The sequence below is a fragment of the Erpetoichthys calabaricus genome, chromosome 4, assembly GCF_900747795.2.
Source record: "Erpetoichthys calabaricus chromosome 4, fErpCal1.3, whole genome shotgun sequence".
Taxonomy (NCBI): Eukaryota; Metazoa; Chordata; class Cladistia; order Polypteriformes; family Polypteridae; genus Erpetoichthys; species Erpetoichthys calabaricus.
In genome coordinates this window covers 28,839,985-28,860,310 of record NC_041397.2, presented here as the reverse complement: position 1 = coordinate 28,860,310, position 20,326 = coordinate 28,839,985, and the positions used below count along the sequence as shown (strand labels likewise).

General features: G+C 38.5%; 2 protein-coding genes across 2 annotated transcripts in view; both read left to right on the top strand.

Moving 5' to 3' along the window:
- Positions 1-11,982, top strand: part of LOC114649913 (serine-rich and transmembrane domain-containing protein 1) — an 89,944-nt gene extending 77,962 nt beyond the window's left edge. Inside the window, exon 2 of the mRNA XM_028799290.2 lies at positions 10,955-11,982. Coding sequence (XP_028655123.1) covers positions 11,132-11,461 — 330 coding nt within the window. The 5' untranslated portion in view covers positions 10,955-11,131 and the 3' untranslated portion in view covers positions 11,462-11,982. The remainder of the gene's footprint in view (positions 1-10,954) is intronic.
- LOC114649910 (uncharacterized) overlaps positions 1-20,326 on the top strand; it is a 625,678-nt gene that overhangs the window by 197,909 nt on the left and 407,443 nt on the right. The window lies entirely within an intron of this gene.

Genomic DNA, 20,326 nt, shown 5'->3' with positions numbered 1-20,326 from the left:
CCAGTTAAATCAGTCATTAGGACATGGAAAGAGAATGGCACAACTGTCAATCTGCTACAGCAGGCCATCCACAACAATGCAGTAATCAAGCAAGAAGAAGACAGCTAGTAAGGGAGGCCCTCAAGAGAACTCTGAAGAAGTTACAAGCTACAGTAGCTGAGAGTGGAGACAACAACTGTTGACTGGGCACCTCATCAGTTGAAACTTTATTGGATTTCAAATGCACATGACATCTCGGATAGGGGTGGCACACTGGAGACTGAAGTCAGGTTGAAGAACGTTCTGTGGTCTGATGAGACCGAAATTGAGCTTGTTGGCCATCAGACTAAATGTCATGTTTGAACACTGCACATTACCAAAAACACACCATCACCATCAGGCGGTGGGTTTGCTTTTCTGCAGCAGGCCCTGGAGGGCTCATGAGGGTAGAGGGGAAAATTAATGCAGCAAAACACAGAGAAATCCAGGAGCAAAAACTGATGCAATCTGCAAGACACCTACACCTGTTCTGAAGATTTGTCATCTAGCAAGACAATGAACCCAAGCATAAAGTTAAAACTACTCACACTCTTAAAAATAATGCTCTTGAATGGCATTTTATAAGTCTTTATTGGGTTGTACAGGTCCTCATGGAACCTTTGCATGACAAAGCAGCATTTCATTCTGGGAAGGCCTCTTTGCATATGAAGTTGGTTCTTTGTTCTTTGAAAAACTTCCTAATATGTAGGTAAAGAACTGTTATCTATTAATTTGTAATAGGTTACCTTAGCAGGACACTGACAGATAAAGAAAACCTGTGTTACTGTCTGCAGCAAGTGTCCTTCTAAAATCAGGAAACCATTGGCATTTCACAAATCTCTGTTATCATCTGTTCCTGGTTATTTACTGAATAAAGCCTGTTACGGATCAAAATAAATAAAAGGTTCTTTCTGAAATCTTCATGTGGATTGGTCTTTTTGCAACCAAAAATGAGTTCCCCTATGACATTGCTCTGAAGAACCACCCTGGCACCTTCATTTTTAAGGACTTGTCCACATGGGCATTCAAATCTTGGTTAAATGAATGCGCTCTAAGCAACCTAGGTGTGTAAGTTGTGTTTTGTAGTGGTGCTTAATTGACTTCAATATTCTGTTACATTCGTGTTTTTTGCCTCTGGTAAACTCCAACCTGCAGGCCAGATTGTAGTTTTGTGTGTTTACCTGTGGGGGGCAGTTAGCAAGCATTCCAGAGTGTTTTTAACCTGTGGGGTCCAAGGTTTATCCTTCAATGGATTCACAAAATATGTGATCAAATGGCTTTATTAGACCTGAACCTTCACCTCCTTGTGTTAAAAATCCTCCTGATACAGCGATGTAGGCAGAGAAAATATCACCGTGGCTACTGAGTTCACCCACTGACTGCAAAGCATGTGTGTTATCTATGGAGAAATGTGAAAAAGAAAAGATGGTACAAAACCATATTACCAATATGCGAATGAGTGTTAGCCCTTAGTGTTAAAGTGTTTCACCTTTACGTAAGCAAATATACAAACAGTACTTGCATATGTACTCACTATAGTAATCCATAGTAACTAAAGTTACATCATTAGCACTAGTCCATTTGCTGAAATAAAATTGCAGCAACTCCAAATCGTACTCAGTAGTCTGTATTCCCTCCACGTGCTTGTATGCATGCCTGACAACATCGGGGGGTTTGGGGGGGGCATGCTCCTAATGAGATGACAGATTGTGTCCTGGGGAATCTCCTCCCAGATCTGGACCAGGGCATCACTGAGCTCCTGGACAGTGTGAGGTGCAACCCGGTGGCATCGGATGGACCAAAACATAACGTCACACCCAGGTGTTCTGTTGGATTTAGGTCAGGCGAGTGTGGGGGCCAGTCAATGGTATTAATTCCTTCATCCTCCAGGAACTGCCTACATACTCTCGCCACATGAGGCCGGGCATTGTCGTGCACCCCCAGGAACCACTGTACCAGCATAGGGTCTGACAACGGGTTCAAGGATTTCATCCTGATACCTAATGGCAGTCAAGGTGCCGTTGTCTAACCTGTAGAGGTCTGTGCGTCACTCCATAGATATGCCATACCATCACTGACCCCCCACCAAACTGGTCATACTGAATGATGTTACAGGAAGCATAACGTTCTCCACAGCTTCTCCAGACCCTTTCACGTCTGTCACATGTGCTCAGGGTGAACCTGCTCTCATCTGTGAATAGCACAGGGTGCCAGTGGTGGATCAGCCAATTCTGGTATTCTATAGCAAATGCCACTCAAGCTCCATGGTGCCAGGCAGTGAGCACAGGGCCCACTAGAGGACGTTGGGCCCTCAGGCCACCCTTATGAAGTCTGTTTCTGATTGTTTGTTTAGAGACATTCACATCAGTGGCCTGCTGGAGGTCATTTTGTAGACTCTGGCAGTGCTCATCCTGTTCTTCCTTGCCCAAAGGAGCAGATACTGGTGCTGCTGATGGGTTAAGGACCTTCTACGGCCCTGTCTAGCTCTCCTAGAGTAACTGCCTGTCTCCTGGAATCTCCTCCATGTCCTTGAGACTGTGCTGGGAGACACAGCAAACCTTCTTGCAATGGCACCTATTAATGTGCCTGCCATCCTGGAGAAGTTGGACTACCTGTGCAATCTCTGTAGGGTCCGGGTATCGCCTCATGCTACCAGTAGTGACACTGACCGTAGCCAAATGCAAAACTAGTGAAAAAACAGATGAGGTGGGAAAAATGTCAATGGCCTCCATCCAGCTGTTAAACAATTCCTGTTTTGGGGGTCGTCTCATTGTTGCCGCTCGAGTGCACCTGTTGTTAATTTCATTACCACTAAAGCAGCTCATACTGATTAACAACCCCCTCTGCTACTTAACTGTCCAGATCAATAGGCTAGAAGTTTCATTGACTTGATGCTATACTCGGATTAAAAAGTGTGTCTTTAATTTTTTGAGCAGTATATATATATACACACACATGTAATTATGAGACATATCCAGTCCTCCGTTAAATAAATGACATGTAAACACAATACAGATGTTTTCTTTGCTATAATCAGGATTTTGGCAGAAACTGATGCCAAGAAAAAGCAGCAGGCAACGTTTTTTTGATGCCCTCGAAATGCACATCTGGCCAAACGCAACTGGTAAAAGCCCATGTGGACGGTCTGATCGACTGCAATGAGTAGAAAAACACTCTGTGTTCAATCTGCACTCACCTGATGCTGCAGACAGCAGAAAAACGCTCACCTTAGAGGTCTATGTGGACAGGGCCTAAAAGTGCAGGGATGGCTTAAAACAACAATGTCCTTGACAGCCAAGTTGGAATGCAGATGTCAGTAAAACTGAGAATTTGTGGCTGGACATGAAAAAGGCTGTTAACTCACAATCCCCAAAAGCAACCTGACATAGCCTGAGCAGTTTTGCAAAGAAAAATGGTAAAAAAAGTGCAGTGTCTAGACTTGCAGGCTGTCAAGGCAGACAAAGGTGCATCTACTAAATAATGAATACTTAGGCAATCAATTATTTTCTGTTTAAATCTTGTAATTAATTTAGTCCGCTTTGCAGAGATCTTTTTTCACATTGACATCAAGGAGTCATTTTCTATTGATCAATGTCAAAAAAGCCAAATTAAGTCCACTGTGACTTTATGTTGTGTAGAAGATGCGAAGACTTCCAAATGGGTAAAACCTTTTTATTGGCACTGTACACTAAACATTTCAAGCAGACCTTCTGTATATCTGTTAACACTCCATATTCATGAAATGGTAAATACATTACAATGTGTCAAAGCCATGACATTTTACGTAATAATGCAAATCAGTCTTAGGGTTTAAATTAATACTGACATGCAAAATGTGGAATATGTGGTGGCCATAGGTAGATCTTTTATTAACTCTTTGGACACATGGAAAGCCTAACAATCAAAATTGCCAGGGGTCCCTGACAGAAAATGTTTAAAAACGTATTATGGTATTATAAATCACACATTACCGAGTTTGCAAAGGAAAATATTACAGCAGTTGGCAGACGGCTCTTCAGTGGCATAGCAGGAAGCCAGCTGTCTGAGAACACTTCACAGGATGGGCAAGGCTGCATGCTTGAGTGGCATCTGCCATGACAGGATTTGTAAAAGAAGAAAGCAGTTTTTAAAGAAAAAAGTATTCATAGGAGCCCCATGCAACTGTTAGTGCTTGCTTTGGTGTCAGTATCGCTGAAGCTTGTGTCAGAAGATAGTGGAAAGTGATGGAAACTGCTGATAGTGACAGTGTTCATTTTGCAAAAGAACACTGCTTTACCATCAAAAAGGCATTCTTCTTCTTCTTTCCATACATTTAACTAACTAAATCTGCAGTGCATTTTTGTGGCAGGGTGGTGAATTGGTTCACAGCACAATGTTACTTTAATCCATATGATGAAATTGCTGTTTGAGCTTGGCACACACAGCATTCAAGTGCATATATGTGAAAAGTTGCTGTTCTGTGTGATGCTGGACAGGAGTACAAGGTGGTGTGGCTTTCATTTGCAGATTTCTGATCCACGTATGATGCAATTTCTTTACTTAAAATATTCACTCTGTCATCAGAAAAGATCCCTTGGCATCCTTTATAAAGAGTAGAATGTATCCCGTTGTCCTGGTTAAAATCCCCCCCACGGCCTGGTCATGCTAGCCCCGCTCATAATCACCTTTGTTTAATTGACTAAGTATGTCTCTCACCACTTCACCACCAAACAGTTAATGTGTTGTGAGTGTGCTGGCACAAAAATGGCTCCTGTCACATCATCCAGGTAGAGGCTGAACATTGATAGTGGTTGAAGTGGCTCCCCACTCGCTATGTAAAAGCTCTTTGAGTAGTCAGAAAAGCACTATATAAATGTAAGGAATTGTTATTATTATTATTATTATTATTACTAGGGGGCTTTGCCCCCTGCTCGCTTTGCTTGCCAACCCCCCAGATTGTGCTACACACTAGCCACTTTGCGTCTCTGCCGCTCGCATATGTGGATTTCACTTTCACCAAACAACAAATCTTTTAATTCTCGTGGATATGCCTCTTCATTGGGAAGAAACACTACTTTTCCCTGATGGCAACACAAATTAGATGATCTACAAGTCTCCAACTTAAAGTTTAAATCTGAACAATATATTTGATCTCTTTTTGCTGTTCCGTTATTTCACCAAGTAATAATTTCCGTTTGTTTGCGCTAATGCGATCTTTACTCTCATTTTTTGAAACTTTCAAATTTTAGTACTTCCATTATCTCTAACCTGCTCTGCATGTGTATCACACCAACGTTTTTGAATTCTTTACATCATTCTACTTTGTCATCTTCTCTTTGTCTTTTATTTCTGGCCCCGTGCATTGTTAAATCTCTTGGCACAAAGTCTCATCTCGCGGGATGTAAAAGTATCTCTCTGAAAAAGTCATGTCTCATCCCAGGCTAAAAATTCTCTCTTATATAATAGAGAGATTATTATTATTATCCTGTTAGAATTTTTCATAATTTAATTTACTGTATATTCCATATTTGGTAGCGCATTACTGCAGTGTTTCAGCCTACATCGGAGCACTAATGGGATCCACTGATTAGCATGAGGCATATCATACAATACTCACATGACTGTCTACATATCAACAAAACCCAAATAATTTTATAATATTTTACAATAGAGGTGACCCATCTGCAGTTATTAGCCAGTTATTATTATGTACCAAGAACTCAACAAGGGCTTTATTGGTGTTACGCATTAATAGGTGAATGATGAGTTATGGATAACCTAACTTGACTCCATGCTGATTCTGCTGTGCAATTGCATACTATTCAGGACTGGCTTCTGCTACGGGCTCAGTTCTGCCAAGATACACTCCATTAGCTTCCCATTGCCCTGAATTGGGTTACCTGGGTTTAAGAATGGCATGTCATAATAAGTGAAAAATAGATACCAGTCTTGATGTTGTTGTTTAGTAACCCAATTGGGGAACTGCATCAAATATCAGAGATGTGGTTCCAGCCCTCAAAAATGGGCAGAGGTCAGGAAACATAGATTTTCTGTCTTTGGTAATTAGATAGCGTATAGGCCCTACTCAGGTCTGGAACATTAGGAACCACCAGGGTGCAAACTTGAAACCAGGAAGGATTATTTTACACAGAGTTAAGGGAAGAAGCTACCAAGTCATGTAGCTGAAGGAGAAACCTTGACAACTTTTAAGGAGTATCTGGAAGTGATATTGGGACAGCTTAACTATTAGCTAAACAAACATGCATGATGGCCTGAATGGTCACCTCTCATTTATCAGATGTTTTACATTTATATGAGTGTAAAATATAAAATTGTTCTTCAGTTCATCCATCCATGCACTTTAAAACCCAAATTTAGAGTCACTAATCAGTGAATTGGTGTTAACCTTATGAAAATTCCAGGATTGGAATAAAAATGAATGGTTGGAAATAAATGGATTGATGTATGAAAATCTGAGATGTTCTCTCTGGATCTCTATCATGCATGTTTTTTGATGATGAGAGACGATCAACTATGCAGACTGGAGAGAACTTGCAAACGCTCCACAACCAACAACTGGACATGTAATTCGAGCTCAAAATCTATCAAGCAGCACAGATAACCACTGTGCTACCATGCTACTCATCACAGATCCTATTCTGTTTAAACTTTGCGATGGAATCCAGTCAGAAAATCAATAAACGATGGCCACATCAGTCCAGTCATTGGGTTTCTGGTTTCAAATGCTAAAACTGAAAACACAATTTAGTCGTTGTGGTCCACAAGCTGAAAGGTGCAGAAATTATTTTCACAAAAATGTTTTCTGCAAAGTGCTCAGTGAAAACAAGCCAGGGAAAAGGAAAAAATACTTATATTAAAGACAGCAAGAAATCAGCTCTCTTTAGTTAGTGTACCATTTTTCCATTTGTAAAATGGAAAAATATTGGCAGTGGCCTTGTATTTGCTCACTCAGGTGATTTCTCATTATAGGCGGTTCCCATTCTGTCAAAGCTACACTGTATTTAATTTATATGGCATTTTGCATAGTGAATTCAATCGAAACGCACATAAAAATGGTAATTCAAATCATTACACAGCAGTCAACATGAGCAGTGAAGGAAACAATTGAATCATCATTTGTTTTTATAATATAAAAAACATCCTTTAGTTTTCAGATGGTAATTATTAATCTTGGCTGTTCAGACAACACTTCCCTACAAATGAAGAAGTGTCAGAATTTTCGTTTTGAGCCGGCACAGACTGACAGAGTAAGGGAAGGAAAGCAAGAGATGTGAGAGATGCTGTTACCTGACCCTCATTTCTCTACTCTTTGATTACTTTAGAAAGCGGCACTTTTAGAACAAAGGATGATAAGCGTGTAAGAAAACGCAGCTCTTCAAATAAAAAGATAAAATAAAAAGTGCTCCGCTAATAGATGTGTTGTAATCTTAATATGCCTGGCAGCGTTTTCATCATACTGATTTGTTTCCCCGTGCTTAGCAGACACATTTATCCAAAGCAGCTTACAAAAGAGGTCAACATAATCAAGTAAACATCAGACTGTGGGACTGTTTAGCAACATGTGTGGCATGACAAGGTTACAAAACTGATCCTCACAAGTGAAGAGCTCACAATAAAAAGCAAGCTAGTTACACTACCTTGATTATAGGAATCTATCAATACCATCCTCAATTAGACAGAAATTCAAGAAAGTCTTCAAACATTTCTTAAACAAATTGAGGAAGTGGGCGGTTTGAATGGAGGTGGTTAGCTCATTCCACCATGAAGGAGTTATATGGGTATAGAGTTCAAAGACTTCAACTGAATACGACCTAAGTTAGTTTACTGTTTTCAAATTTTGCTTGTATATTTGCCAAGTTGCTTCCCCAGGAGACAGCAGTGTAGAACATCACACTGGCTACTATGGACTGGTAGAAAATTTCCAGCAGCTTGCTGCGCACACCAAATGACCTGAGGCTCCCTAACAAGTTCAGTCTGCTCTGGGCCTTTTTGTGTTGTCGACCAGTCCAGTGTGTTGTTTATTTGAACCCCAAGTTACCTGTAGATTTACACCTGTAGATTTTCTTAATGGTTACTGGTCTCAGAGGCTGTTTGGCACAGCAGACGTCCACCTCCAACATGTCCTCTTCAAATCTTTTCCAGTAACAAACCCATTTTAATTGCATTTGTGATATTCCCCACATTCTAAAGATAACAAAATTATCAAGCCAAATAAACAGATAAAATACAGAATTGAAAGATCTCAAAACAGCCTAACAAGAAAGTAAAATAATATTGTTCTTAATCAAGTTTTAAATGTAATTACAGAATTAGATGCTCTGATATCAAGGATGAGACACTTCCAGAGTTTTTGGGGCCATAACAAAGAAGGTTCTATTCCCTTTTGTTTTAAATCTAGTGTGTGGAAAGCATGCTTACAAGAGGTCTACCTGTATGATATAAATTCAACATGTCTTTAACATATACTGGTGCCAGACTAGTCAGAACTTAATAGGTGAAAACAGGATCCTAAACTGTTTTCTGTAACTAACTGGTAGCCAGTGTAATGAGGCCAATATAGGAATGATATAAGCAGAGGACTTGGACCTGGTGAGGAGTCTTGTAGCAGCATTTTGCACCAGTTGCTAGATAGACTGCTAAGAGTTGAGAGTAAGAAGTTACAATAATGCTACTGTGAAGTAATAAAAGCATGAATTTCTCAGTCCTTAAATTATAAAAACAAGATTGAACCAGCTTGCTGACATGAAACTCAAAGTTTAAACTAATTTCAAAACGAACACCTAAGACTCTGGCCACTGTTTTAAAGTTAAAAGCAAGGTTTCCTATGGAAGCTTTAACTAGATTAGCATTTTGTCGATCATCTATAATAAGCACTTCTGTTTTATTTGAATTTAGTTGAAGGAAATTAAAAGACATCTAGTTCTTTCGACAATACAGTTGTGAAGCATAGCAAAACTACTTGAATTATTAAGATCCAAAGCTAAATAAAGCTGTAGATCATCGGCATAGCAATGGAACTGAATGTCATGCTTTCTAATCATAAAGCCTAAGTGTACCATATAGACAGAAATTAATAAGGGACCTAGGATAGAACCCTGTGGTACACCATAATTTAAGGATGCAAGTGAAAGATACTGTGAGACACTGCTGACTCATTTTCTAACTGACAATTAAGAAGAAGACCATTTTAATGCTGTTCCAGATAAACCAACCCAATTATTCTGTCTATGTAGCAATACAGAGTGATCAATGGTGTCAAAGTCTCTTCATGATCCTGTACTAAAAATAAGCAGGTTGGCGAAATGAATTAATTGAAATTACAGACCTTCTCTGTGACCTTTACAAGGAGGCACATGTACGGAAAAAATGTAATGAATGTTAAGAGCAAAGTAAAGAGGACCAAAATACAGTGGTACCTTGAGATACGAATGTCCCAGCATACGAGTTTTTTGAGATACAAGCCGTCACTAGGTCTATTTTTTCCCTTGAGTTACAAGCCATAATTCAAGATATGAGAAATCAAAGAGCTTGTCGGCGCACATTCTGAGGAACTGACGACAGAGGAGTTGACGGAACTACAGACGCAGCAACATACGGAGGTTCTGCAGGAGATTGGTATCGCAAGAGGAACAAGATGCGGAGGAGGTTATCTCTTCAAATTAGATAAAGGAAGTGTTGGCAATGTGGGAAAAAGTTTTGGACTTTATTGAAAAGAAACACCCTGAAAAAGTTGTAACTGGTCGTGCAGCGGCGCTATTTAATGACACTTGCCTAACTCATTTCAGAAACATTCTAAAGGGGAGGAAGAAACAAAGCTCCTTGGACAGGTTTCTATTGAAACACCCTGCAAATGAAAGTGACGAAAGCGTGGCAAAAAAGAAAAAAACTAGCGAAGAAGAAAATTAAGTTAAGCAAAAGTGAAGTGAAAAAAAAAAATGATACAATACACTAATCAGCTCCGCCAACATCTGTTTATTTCTTTAGATTCTCTTTTATGTATTAGGTTTTATTTTGTTTGTATACAATATTTGTTCATTATAAATACATTTTTCTTATGTTGAAAACATTTAACAAAAATTGGGGTGGTTTTTTGGGGGCTGGCACGAATTAATCTCATTTCAATTAATTTCAATGGGGAAAATTGATTTGAGATATGAGCATTTTGACTTACAAGCTCGGTCACGGAATAAATTAAACTCATATCTCAAGGTACCACTGTACTATCATTTAAAGAGAACGTGAATTAATCAAAATGAAACTCAAAGAAGAATGTAAATATTGCAAGAACACAAACAACAAAATAAGCACAAGGAAAATTATAACACCCCTCACCCCAAAGGTGCTGTAGACCTATCATCAAAGGTTTGGAAACTTAGTCTGGTGGTGGTGTGGCCAGTTATTTTCCCATCTTTGTACTGTTTTCATATAAACTCTAAAGGGCTAGAAATTGTTAATAATTCCTAGGATGTGTATCTGCTATTAGCTAGGAACTGTTTACGTCTCCCACATTTACCCCACCTAATAACTGTTAGCTGTTTAAGAAAAGTCTGGAATGTTGAGTCACCTACTCACTGGCATTACGCTGGAATATTGATTCCTTACTCATATTACTTGGCATATGGAAAACCCTGACCACATCTCTACCTGTGCACCTCTGTGACAGCACTGCATTTTTTGTGAGAGAGACTGTTCCAGAGAAAGGATGTCAAACCGCTAAATGAGAATTCACTAAATGTAAGTCATTTTCTGTGGCATGGTCTTTGGAGGATATCAGCTGGCCGCAGATATCATGGTAAAAAAGATTTGTTATCAGATCGGAAGGTTAATTTATGTGGATGGGAAATTAAAATGTGAAAAATAAAGTCTGATCATAAAGACCTTCTGTGTAAATATTTTTATGATTTTATTAATCTTTATGTTTTGTTTTGTTTTACAGATTTTAACTGTACACTATAATCGATTCCCAGGTCCTTGGAGCTGAGAGGAAGCATTTATAACCACTGCGATCCTGAGCCTGTAGAAGCTTAAAAATAAGAAGAACCAAACAAAGAAAGTGATTTGTTTTTACTTAATTCTTCTCTATTTTGTCTTTGTCCTGCTGCTTATAAATGAAATGTCTTCAACTGGATTTCCTGCGGAAGAGAATCACAGCTTTGTGTCTGAAAACGGAACTTTTCTAAAACTCATGCCTACGTCTTTATCCACTGCGGTGGACTCTACCTCTACGCACTTGGAAAACGTCTATGTATACGTTTCCATTTTCTTATCTCTTCTGGTGTTTCTCTTAGTGTTGCTCATAATTGCTCTGCATAGACTGAAGAATATCATCACTTCCAGTTCATCCTACCCAGAATGCACCAGTGACGGAGGGAGTTCTTTCACCAACTTAGAGATTTGCAGCCTTTCTTCTCAAAGATCTGCAGTTTCATCCCTCTCTTCATAAAACAAATAATGAATAAAAAAGACACAAAACATGATACTTTTTGCAAAGTATATCAGCAATCTGAATTATGAGGATAATTACGAGAGTAAGTCTGGGGCTGTCAGAACAGCACAATTGTGTGGTAATCAGAAAATTGGAAACTGCAGTTATCAGTTCATTATGCATCTCCCACATTAGATGCAAGTTTTTGCATTGTTCAATGATGTCATGAGTTAAATAATCAGTGTGTTCATGTGTATGTACAGAAAATATGAGCTCCTGAAAGGAAGAGGCATAGGCCAGCTTTGCACCAATATATGTCTGCTAATGCACATTTGGATTTGTTGTATGTGTTAGTTATTGTATAATGTTTGAAATCAATGAGCTATTTCATCACAAATCCTATCCATTGGTCAGATATTTGTAAAAACATACTTAATTATTAGTGTTGTATATTCATTTAAAAAATCATTTTCTCTATGTTAGTATGCACAATGCAAACCTTGTATAATCAAAACAGAAAATATAATATTTGAGAGAAAGGAATGACAACTGAAATTCAAACTTGTCACTTCTACCTATTTCGGTCCACCCGTTTACTTGGACTCCTTTATCCAAATTGTGGGTTGTGGCACATCAAAGATTTCTGCAGATGTATTGGGCACAAGGTAATGACCAGTCCCAGATGGATCACCAGTCCATTGTAAAACATAGACAGGAAAGGGGGGGGGGGGGGGTGATGATTTTTAAAAATAACTTCCTGTTCTAGGACACATGGACACAGATGGGACTGGGCAAGAGTAAATGTCACAGAAACATTAGGAAACATTTCTGTAATGCAGATACATTAGATAATTTGACTGGCATACATAGTGGTACTGTAGGGACTATCAAATCTGTTGATATTTCCAAAAGTATAATGGAAAGGGTTTAGCAATCCATGCTGGGCTGAACAGCATTCTCATCAAATGTCTTAGCACACTCATAAAAAGCTAATCTAAAGCCACCAGCATATTTTTGAGATGTTAGAGTAGAAGGAGAACATGAAAAGTCTCTATTACCCATGATCAGGCTGTCATTTAGACCTTTTGAAACCGTAGAAAGGCAGCACCACCATGCTTCCCACTCTCCATTCCAAGTATCTTTTCTTACTGAGCATAATCTAACTTTAGGTTTGTGGAAAGCAATTAAAGGCCATCATAAGGAAGTGCAACACTTACATTGGCCCAAACATGAAATCACCATTAACACCAAGAAATTGGTTACAAGAGGAAGCTGAAGTATCATCACACGAACATGAAGACAACATGCAAATTAAAACCGTCAAGCCTCCATATCATCCATTTAAAAAAACATATCCAAACTTCTTCACGGGAGGACAGGATGACCCTATGGCCTACCCATGGCCTACAGGGGCACCAAATTTAATCAAGGTGTAAGAAAAAAATGTTCTTTTGTTTTTTTTTTAAGAAATATTCTTGCTGCTGGACTAACAGATCCAGTCTTCTTTAACACCTTTACCGTTATCCCTTATCACCGCTAGATACAAGCACATCGTCATCCCTGAGTTTACATGTCTCCAGTGAACTGCAGGTATTGATGGATAGTGGTGTTGAACAGCATTTGTGGCAGTAAGAAAGGTGAACACTGACTGGAATATGGAACCAGAAAGTGAGAGCAGAAATGTGTTGAGTTACACAGTGAAAATTACTTAGTATTGACCAGTAATATACCCTGATACGGTCTAGTTCTAGTAATAGTATAGCGGCGACTCCCTGTTAAGTACCACTTGAACCAGGACCGAAGATTTCTGACACGTTAAACTACTAGTAACTTCTTCCATATAATTTAAAGAACTTTATTACAAAATCCAGGTAAATTAAATTACATAATAAACTTATTAAACTTGTCAAAACAAATTTCCAAAATTACTATTGCCTATATTTTCATCCTATATCCAATTAAAACAGTCAAAAAACTGTTGCCCCATGTCCTTCTTGACAGCAATCATCTGACCCAAACCCCTTTATGAAATTAAAGATAGAAGCAGGGCAGATTAATAGAGCACCTACTTATTGAACACAAAGGCATAGCTAATCGACTGATACTTATACATTCATAATGGCATTTACATTTTATTATATGAATGGCTGTTATAAACAGTGAAGCCTACGAATATGATGATTTTGCATACGTGATGTAACAGGAGTACGGGGCAACTTTCAAAGCTGCCGTTCACTGATCTCCAGGGCACAAGGCAGACTTATCATTTACAGATGATGCCTGACTGAATTTCATAGCTGTGTTACTGAGCCCAACATACATGCACACACTGAAACCAAATTACAGGTACCCATATGGTCTGATGCCAATTATGGCAAGCTGCTGGCTTTCTTTGCACTCACTTTAAACTATAATTTAAAAGCCTGACGTTGCAATGTACCAATCAACAAAACCTTTATTTTCAGCTCCTTATGGACCATCCTGAATATGGATGACAAGTGAAAAATTGTTTTAGCTTACTTATGAGATGCTTGCTTTTTGTTGACAACAATTTACTTCACACAGTACTAAGAAAACCTTTTAGGAGATAAAATTGTTCTCTGCGCTTTACAGATTTGAACAGAATGTTGTTGTAGACAAATCACTTCTGTTTAGGATAGGTCATTTGATCATGCAGCTGGTCACGCATCATGCAACTGGCACGTCTTTTTTGTTTTTGATCTATGCAGATGATTCACACTTTTTTATTCCATCCAGAAGATAGAAACACCTTATATATAATAATAAATTTTTCATTATTATTATTATTAATACTTCACAGAGTCGCATATGCCTTCTGACTCTTGGGAGGCCCTTTAAGGTTTGCTTGGCACTACTCCATGGGGCATGTTTTTGTGCATTAGGCCCACACTGTAGACTCAAAAATGGGTTTTCTGCTACTCCATATCACAATTAAAGTATGCATACCGGTGACCCACACCAGACCTACAGAGCCTCAATTGCAATGACTTGTACGCATTGTGGTCAAATGGTTGGTCCCAAGTGGAGCTGTATGTTGGCACATGACTGTACTCTGTTGGCACTATCTCTACTAAAATTTATTGGTAGTTTGACAAAAGTATCCCTCAACTAGTAAAACACTAAACCTGTTGATGTGTTTTTATTTTATTTTTTTGCTTTTATCAATTTTTATTTTTGTTTTAATTTTTTTATTAGTTTTGCCTTAGAAGTTGAAATTACCTGATATTGTGAAAATAACATAATGTTTTATGTTTTTCTTCCCTCTCTCCTTCTCTCTGTTTTTTTAAAATAGATAGTTAAAATGGACCAGTCCCTTTGTTCTTAATATTTTAATATTTCAAGTGGCACACTGGGCTCTGATGGCTATCAGTGTAATTTTAGACTTTGACACTGCGTACATTCCGTCCTTCAGATGCTGTTTCTGTGGTTTTAGTGCCTTTACATTTAACTCTTGCATGCTCTTGCACTACTCGATGTTCTTGTGTAGTGCCTTTTCACATTTAGGAAACTCCTAAGCTTTGACACTACCTACTAGTTTTTCTGTGGTTTCCACAGAACATCCAGGTGGAGCCTGAACGATGGTTCAAGCCCAGAGGGTTTCCCCCCTCTTATGTCTGCCCCTGAGGACATGCAATCCTTTGGATTAAGGAAGCAATAAATTGGAGAAGTAGAGCAAGAACATCTGCCCAAGTCTAATTCACCCCCTTGCCCACCTTGACTCCTGCTGCTTAACAGCTGCTAAGTGTTAACAGTATATTCCAGCAAAGAGATTTTTTAATAGATTACTACAAGGAAACAATGAAAATTGCACTCTTCACCTATATCTTCAATGTCATGCTAGAGCTGTGTGTGTGTGAATATATATAATATGACAAATGGAATGACTGGTAGGACAAGAAAATAACTTTGTGCCCAGCAGGTATAAAATAATGGATGGACCAGCAGAAACCTAGAGGTGGGAACTGTTCCATCCCCCAGGTGGCAGTGTTACTTTTTTGGTAGCCCAGTCGGAACACCTGCAGGGGTGTGTGGGAGTTGGAGTCTGGAAGTGCAAACTTGTCAGGGTCCCTAGGTACCGATAGAGGGCTCTGTCAGGGGAGGAACTTCCTACTTCTACAGCAGGAAGGCACAGCATGGCATAGGAACTGTTCCCAGGTCTGGCTTTAAAAGGAGCCTGCTTCCTCACATCCATGAGTCAGAATAACGGAATAAAAAAAGTTTTCTTATCTTTCACAATTGCCACAATCACAGTCCTTTTCTTTTTTCTTCTTTCTCCTTCACACCTGCCAGGTGAGTTTTGTTCTCTTTCTCTGTCCTTCTCCTACTCACCGAGGTATATTACTCTATGAGAGAGCATCCAAACATTCCCAGAATCAGTCAATAACAACGGAGAAGGTTGTAGCTCTTGTATATGCCGCTAAGGTATCGCATGCCAAGTGGCATCATGCTGAATTCATTGAGTGCTTAATTCTGGAGGTGATTCTACAGTCATGACCATGAATTGGGTGATTTTTTCAAGCCACCACAGCATTTTTTAAGAGACATTGATGATAATGTTTTTTGATATCAACGAATCTGTTCATTTAGAGTTTGTTCCCCATGTACAGATCTATTAATATTGAACTGGTGAAGCATCAGGAAGCATCAAGACAAAATGTCCGGAGCATTGCCACATACAAAAGTGGATTTTGCATCATGACTGCACAACTATATAAACCGCGTTGTCAGTCAATAAGTTTGTGAGCAAAACCAATGTGGCTGTTACTTCGCACCGCCACTCCAATTTTCACCAGATCTCACTCCCTGTGACCTCTTTTTGCTGTTTTTGTTCTCAGAATTAAAATTGAGACTGAAGGGAAGAATATCTGCCATTGCAGAATAATTAAGGAATTAACGCCAGCGGCTCTAGACATGGTAACTAAAGATGAGTACAGGAAATGTTAAGTAGAGTAAGACAAGCAAATTCTGGGACCCACTCATATATAAATATAAAGAATTATATAAATATTTATATATATACTACCTGTGTAAGCCTGTGCTGTAAAAAGACTGGGATCCTAGAAACTATTGAAATCGTCAGAAAAAAAATTGAAAAGCAGAGTCAGTAGTTTTGTTTTGCAGACATGCTCGTCCCCCTTGCCTATCAGTGGCTAAGTGAGTTTCTCTCTCGTTTGTCTTTCCTTGGCGGATTCACTTTGGCGATGGTGTCGCTTTCTTTCAGTTCCATGCTGTAGCCTTGTATGTCTTTCTTTTTCCTGACTCGTTAACTTGGGGCCGCCTTGCTCTTTGAGCTTCATGAGGTAGCCTCGCACTTCCGGGCCAGACAGACAGACACACACACTTCCGCCTGTAGACATTTATATGTAAGACTAGCCGCACTACCTGAGAAAGTCATGTAATACTTTAAATACTTTAAAAATATTTCCTGTCTCTTGCTCTATGTGTACTTTCTGCTCCTTTCCTCTCTACTCATGCGGTCTGAACCTCTCTTCACCGATGCTCCTTCTCTCAGGTACATTCCTATAAAACCCACTTCCCAGACTCTGTCGTTACTTTTGAGGCACCATTCTCTCCTCCTGTTCACTGTTATACCTTTATATACACCTTTAAAGGCAACTTTCCTCGTCTCTCTCTCTGAGTGCCTCCTTTGTTGTTTCTACTCCTCATGTGTCTCGCACCCACACCTCCTCTTTTGACCACATCACCATAGCCAAACTCACCAGTCGTATTGCTGTAAGGTACAGGACACAGAGACCTTAGTCTTTTATTAAACAGTAGATAGATATACTGCACATATGCATACATCAGATTACCTTTGCTCAAATATTTTAATTCAGAATTTCAAAGGTGTCACAAAACATTGCAAAAATCATTATATTATGTGCTCAAGAGAGATTGGGTGTGCAGTCCTGCGTGTTGACATGCTGTACATCATATAAAGTGTCACTTCAGATAGTATTAAAGATTATTGCACATTGTACATATGTAATACTATGATATAATGTCTGTGTTAGTTGATGCATATAGCAAGAGGCTAAGAGATGGAAAAGAAATAAAAAATGTATATTCTATGTACCATTTGAAGCATTTACCAATATCATAAACTAATAATCGACTCATTTTCTGAACTGGTTTTTACCATATCCAGGTTATTGAGGGTTTCTTGCTATTCCTGGAGGAACCAAACCTGACTGACACACCAATCCATCTCAAGACACACTTGTGCCCTTGTCCACAATCCTCTGATACTGGGTCAGAAATCAAACCCGTCTTTATAGGTCTGTGAGTCAACAGTGCATTCTGCATTCCTGGGTCGTGTCAAAAATAATTAGATAATTACAAGAACATGACTATTTACTTTTTAATATGGATTTGCAAAGTTCCATCAGTTTGACACATGTGAAGGAGCAGCAATTAGTAAACAGATGGATTGTGATATTAAAATGTAGTCAAGTCATTTTTACATAAAAAGAACATGGTAAACATTGCATTTTCATATCACACTTCCCATTCTGACTCTACGTCTGGAAATTTATTTAAATATGTTATGCTTCTGTCTTTGAACTATTGTATGTGAGCATACAGGGGTGGCTGGTTCTATTTTTTATTACATGTATAGAACACGGATGATTTGGAGGATTTAGATAAATGTAAAATATCATTAAACCAATCATAATGTCTAAAGTTATTTTGTGTATTACATTAGTTTCACTCACAGTGGCTGATGACCAATTATCTACTGCAATAATAAAATCTTTACAAAGACAAAATATCTAAGACAGTGTTTTTGAGTGCTTATCAAAGGCGCCTTAATATGAGTTAATTGTCTAAATTGATATTTCTAAATCCTCTTTCAGCATTAGGAACCCCTAGGGATAGATAGATAGATAGATAGATAGATAGATAGATAGATAGATAGATAGATAGATAGATAGATAGATAGATAGATAGATAGATAGATAGATAGATAGATAGATAGATAGATAGATAGATAGATAGATAGATAGATAGATAGATAGATAGATAGATAGATAGATAGAACTTTATTTGTCCTGAGAGGGATATGTGACAATGACCCTAAGTACAAGTAAGGACAACAAACATGTGGCTTAGGGACAACTTTGAGGATGTCCTTGAGTGACCCAGTCAGAGCTCAGGCTTTAAATCAATTGGACATCTCCAGAGAGACCTGACAATAGCTGTCCACTGACAGTCTCCATCCAAACTGACAGAGCTTGAGAAGATCTCAAATGGTAGAGAATCCCCAAATCAGGGTAAGTCAAGTTTGTTGTGTCCTTCCCAAGAATACCTCAGACTGTAATCGCTGCCAAATTGTCTTCAACTAAGTACTATGTAAAGGGTCTGAATAATTCTGTCAATATGAGATTGCAGTTTTTTTTTATTGTTAAAAATTTGCAAAAATTTCTTAAATCCTGTTTTCTCTTTGACATTCTAGGGTATTGAGTCTTGCTTGATGGGGGAAAAAATAACTTACATTTAGCGTTTTTCCTCTGCAACACAGCAAAATGTGAAAAAGTCAGAAAACTTATGAATCTCTAAATCCACAGTATTCTGCTGAGTGTGGAAAATGGCACCATTATGTGTATACTGGAGGTCAGAGATTATCATCTTGGTTTATTTTAGTCTTAAGAGTGTGCTGGTTGGAGAGCTTCTTGTTAAATGAGCAGTCAACATCAATGGTGCAGAGAAACTGGGATAATATGTAGTGATCAACTGACATGCCAAAAGGTCTTTGAACGATTAAAACTACAAAAAAAATTCTGTCCAGAAGTCACCACATTCTAAAACTTATGTGGCACCCAAAAAACTGTGAGGATACAGAGCTAACTATTGAGCCAGAAATGTCATCCTACACCACACTTCAAAAAAATCATCTATTATAACTGAATAGATATGTTTTCATAATTTATAATAAATTTACTCCACCACTACTCCCCCAGTACACTTCTCCTACCTCACACATAAATATATTCCACAAAACACAAAAATAGTCCTTTTCATTGTACCATATGAAATGTAGAAAAATTTCCAAAAAGAGATGTTCCAAAACACTCAGTTAAGCAAAAAATCGAACAAGTGTAATTTATCAACTTCACATTCAAATTGTACATTATTTACACACCACATATACCTAAACTTTTCAATATTCATTGGAGAATTATACAAATTACAGTCTACTAAGGTTTTACTTTCACATAGCATTTTAAAGAATTCAATTGTATCTTGGAGCCCAGACCCACTAGTCTTATTTCTGTGGGTTTTCCGTATACTGTAGTCAGTTTAGCTCGACATACAGTATGATGAAGTTTACAAGTTTCATACTATTCTTTTTGATACCCTGCAACCAAACAACAAGCCACCTCATTATATTCAATCACCAATACTTTTATAAAAGTTTTGACCATAAGAAAAAGAGGCTGAAGCCTAAAACAAAACAAAAAGCAGTGAAACACGGTCTCCCTAACAAAATCCCAGAGAACCTTGATTTGGACTTTAGAGATGTCCCACTTCTGCCTGAGTGAAGCAAACTTGGATTTGATGAGAGTCCATTGATGCCAGAAAAATTGAAAACAATGAATGACATGAGAGTCTTCAAGTAAGAGAGGCTTATCAGGAAAAGCTGTTCTTATACCTATCAAAGACTGTTTGGACAGGCCTACTGGAGAGATGTATGCAGCAGTGACTGTGTCTATTTGGTGACCGAAACATTAAAAGTGGTCTATCCAAGCCATTGACACAGAACCATCTTGTATGTTGTTTAGCTGAAGAGCACTTACTATGCCAAATATCCACTAGATCTGTTTGCTTTAATACATTTTGTAATGTCCTCACAGACCCCGG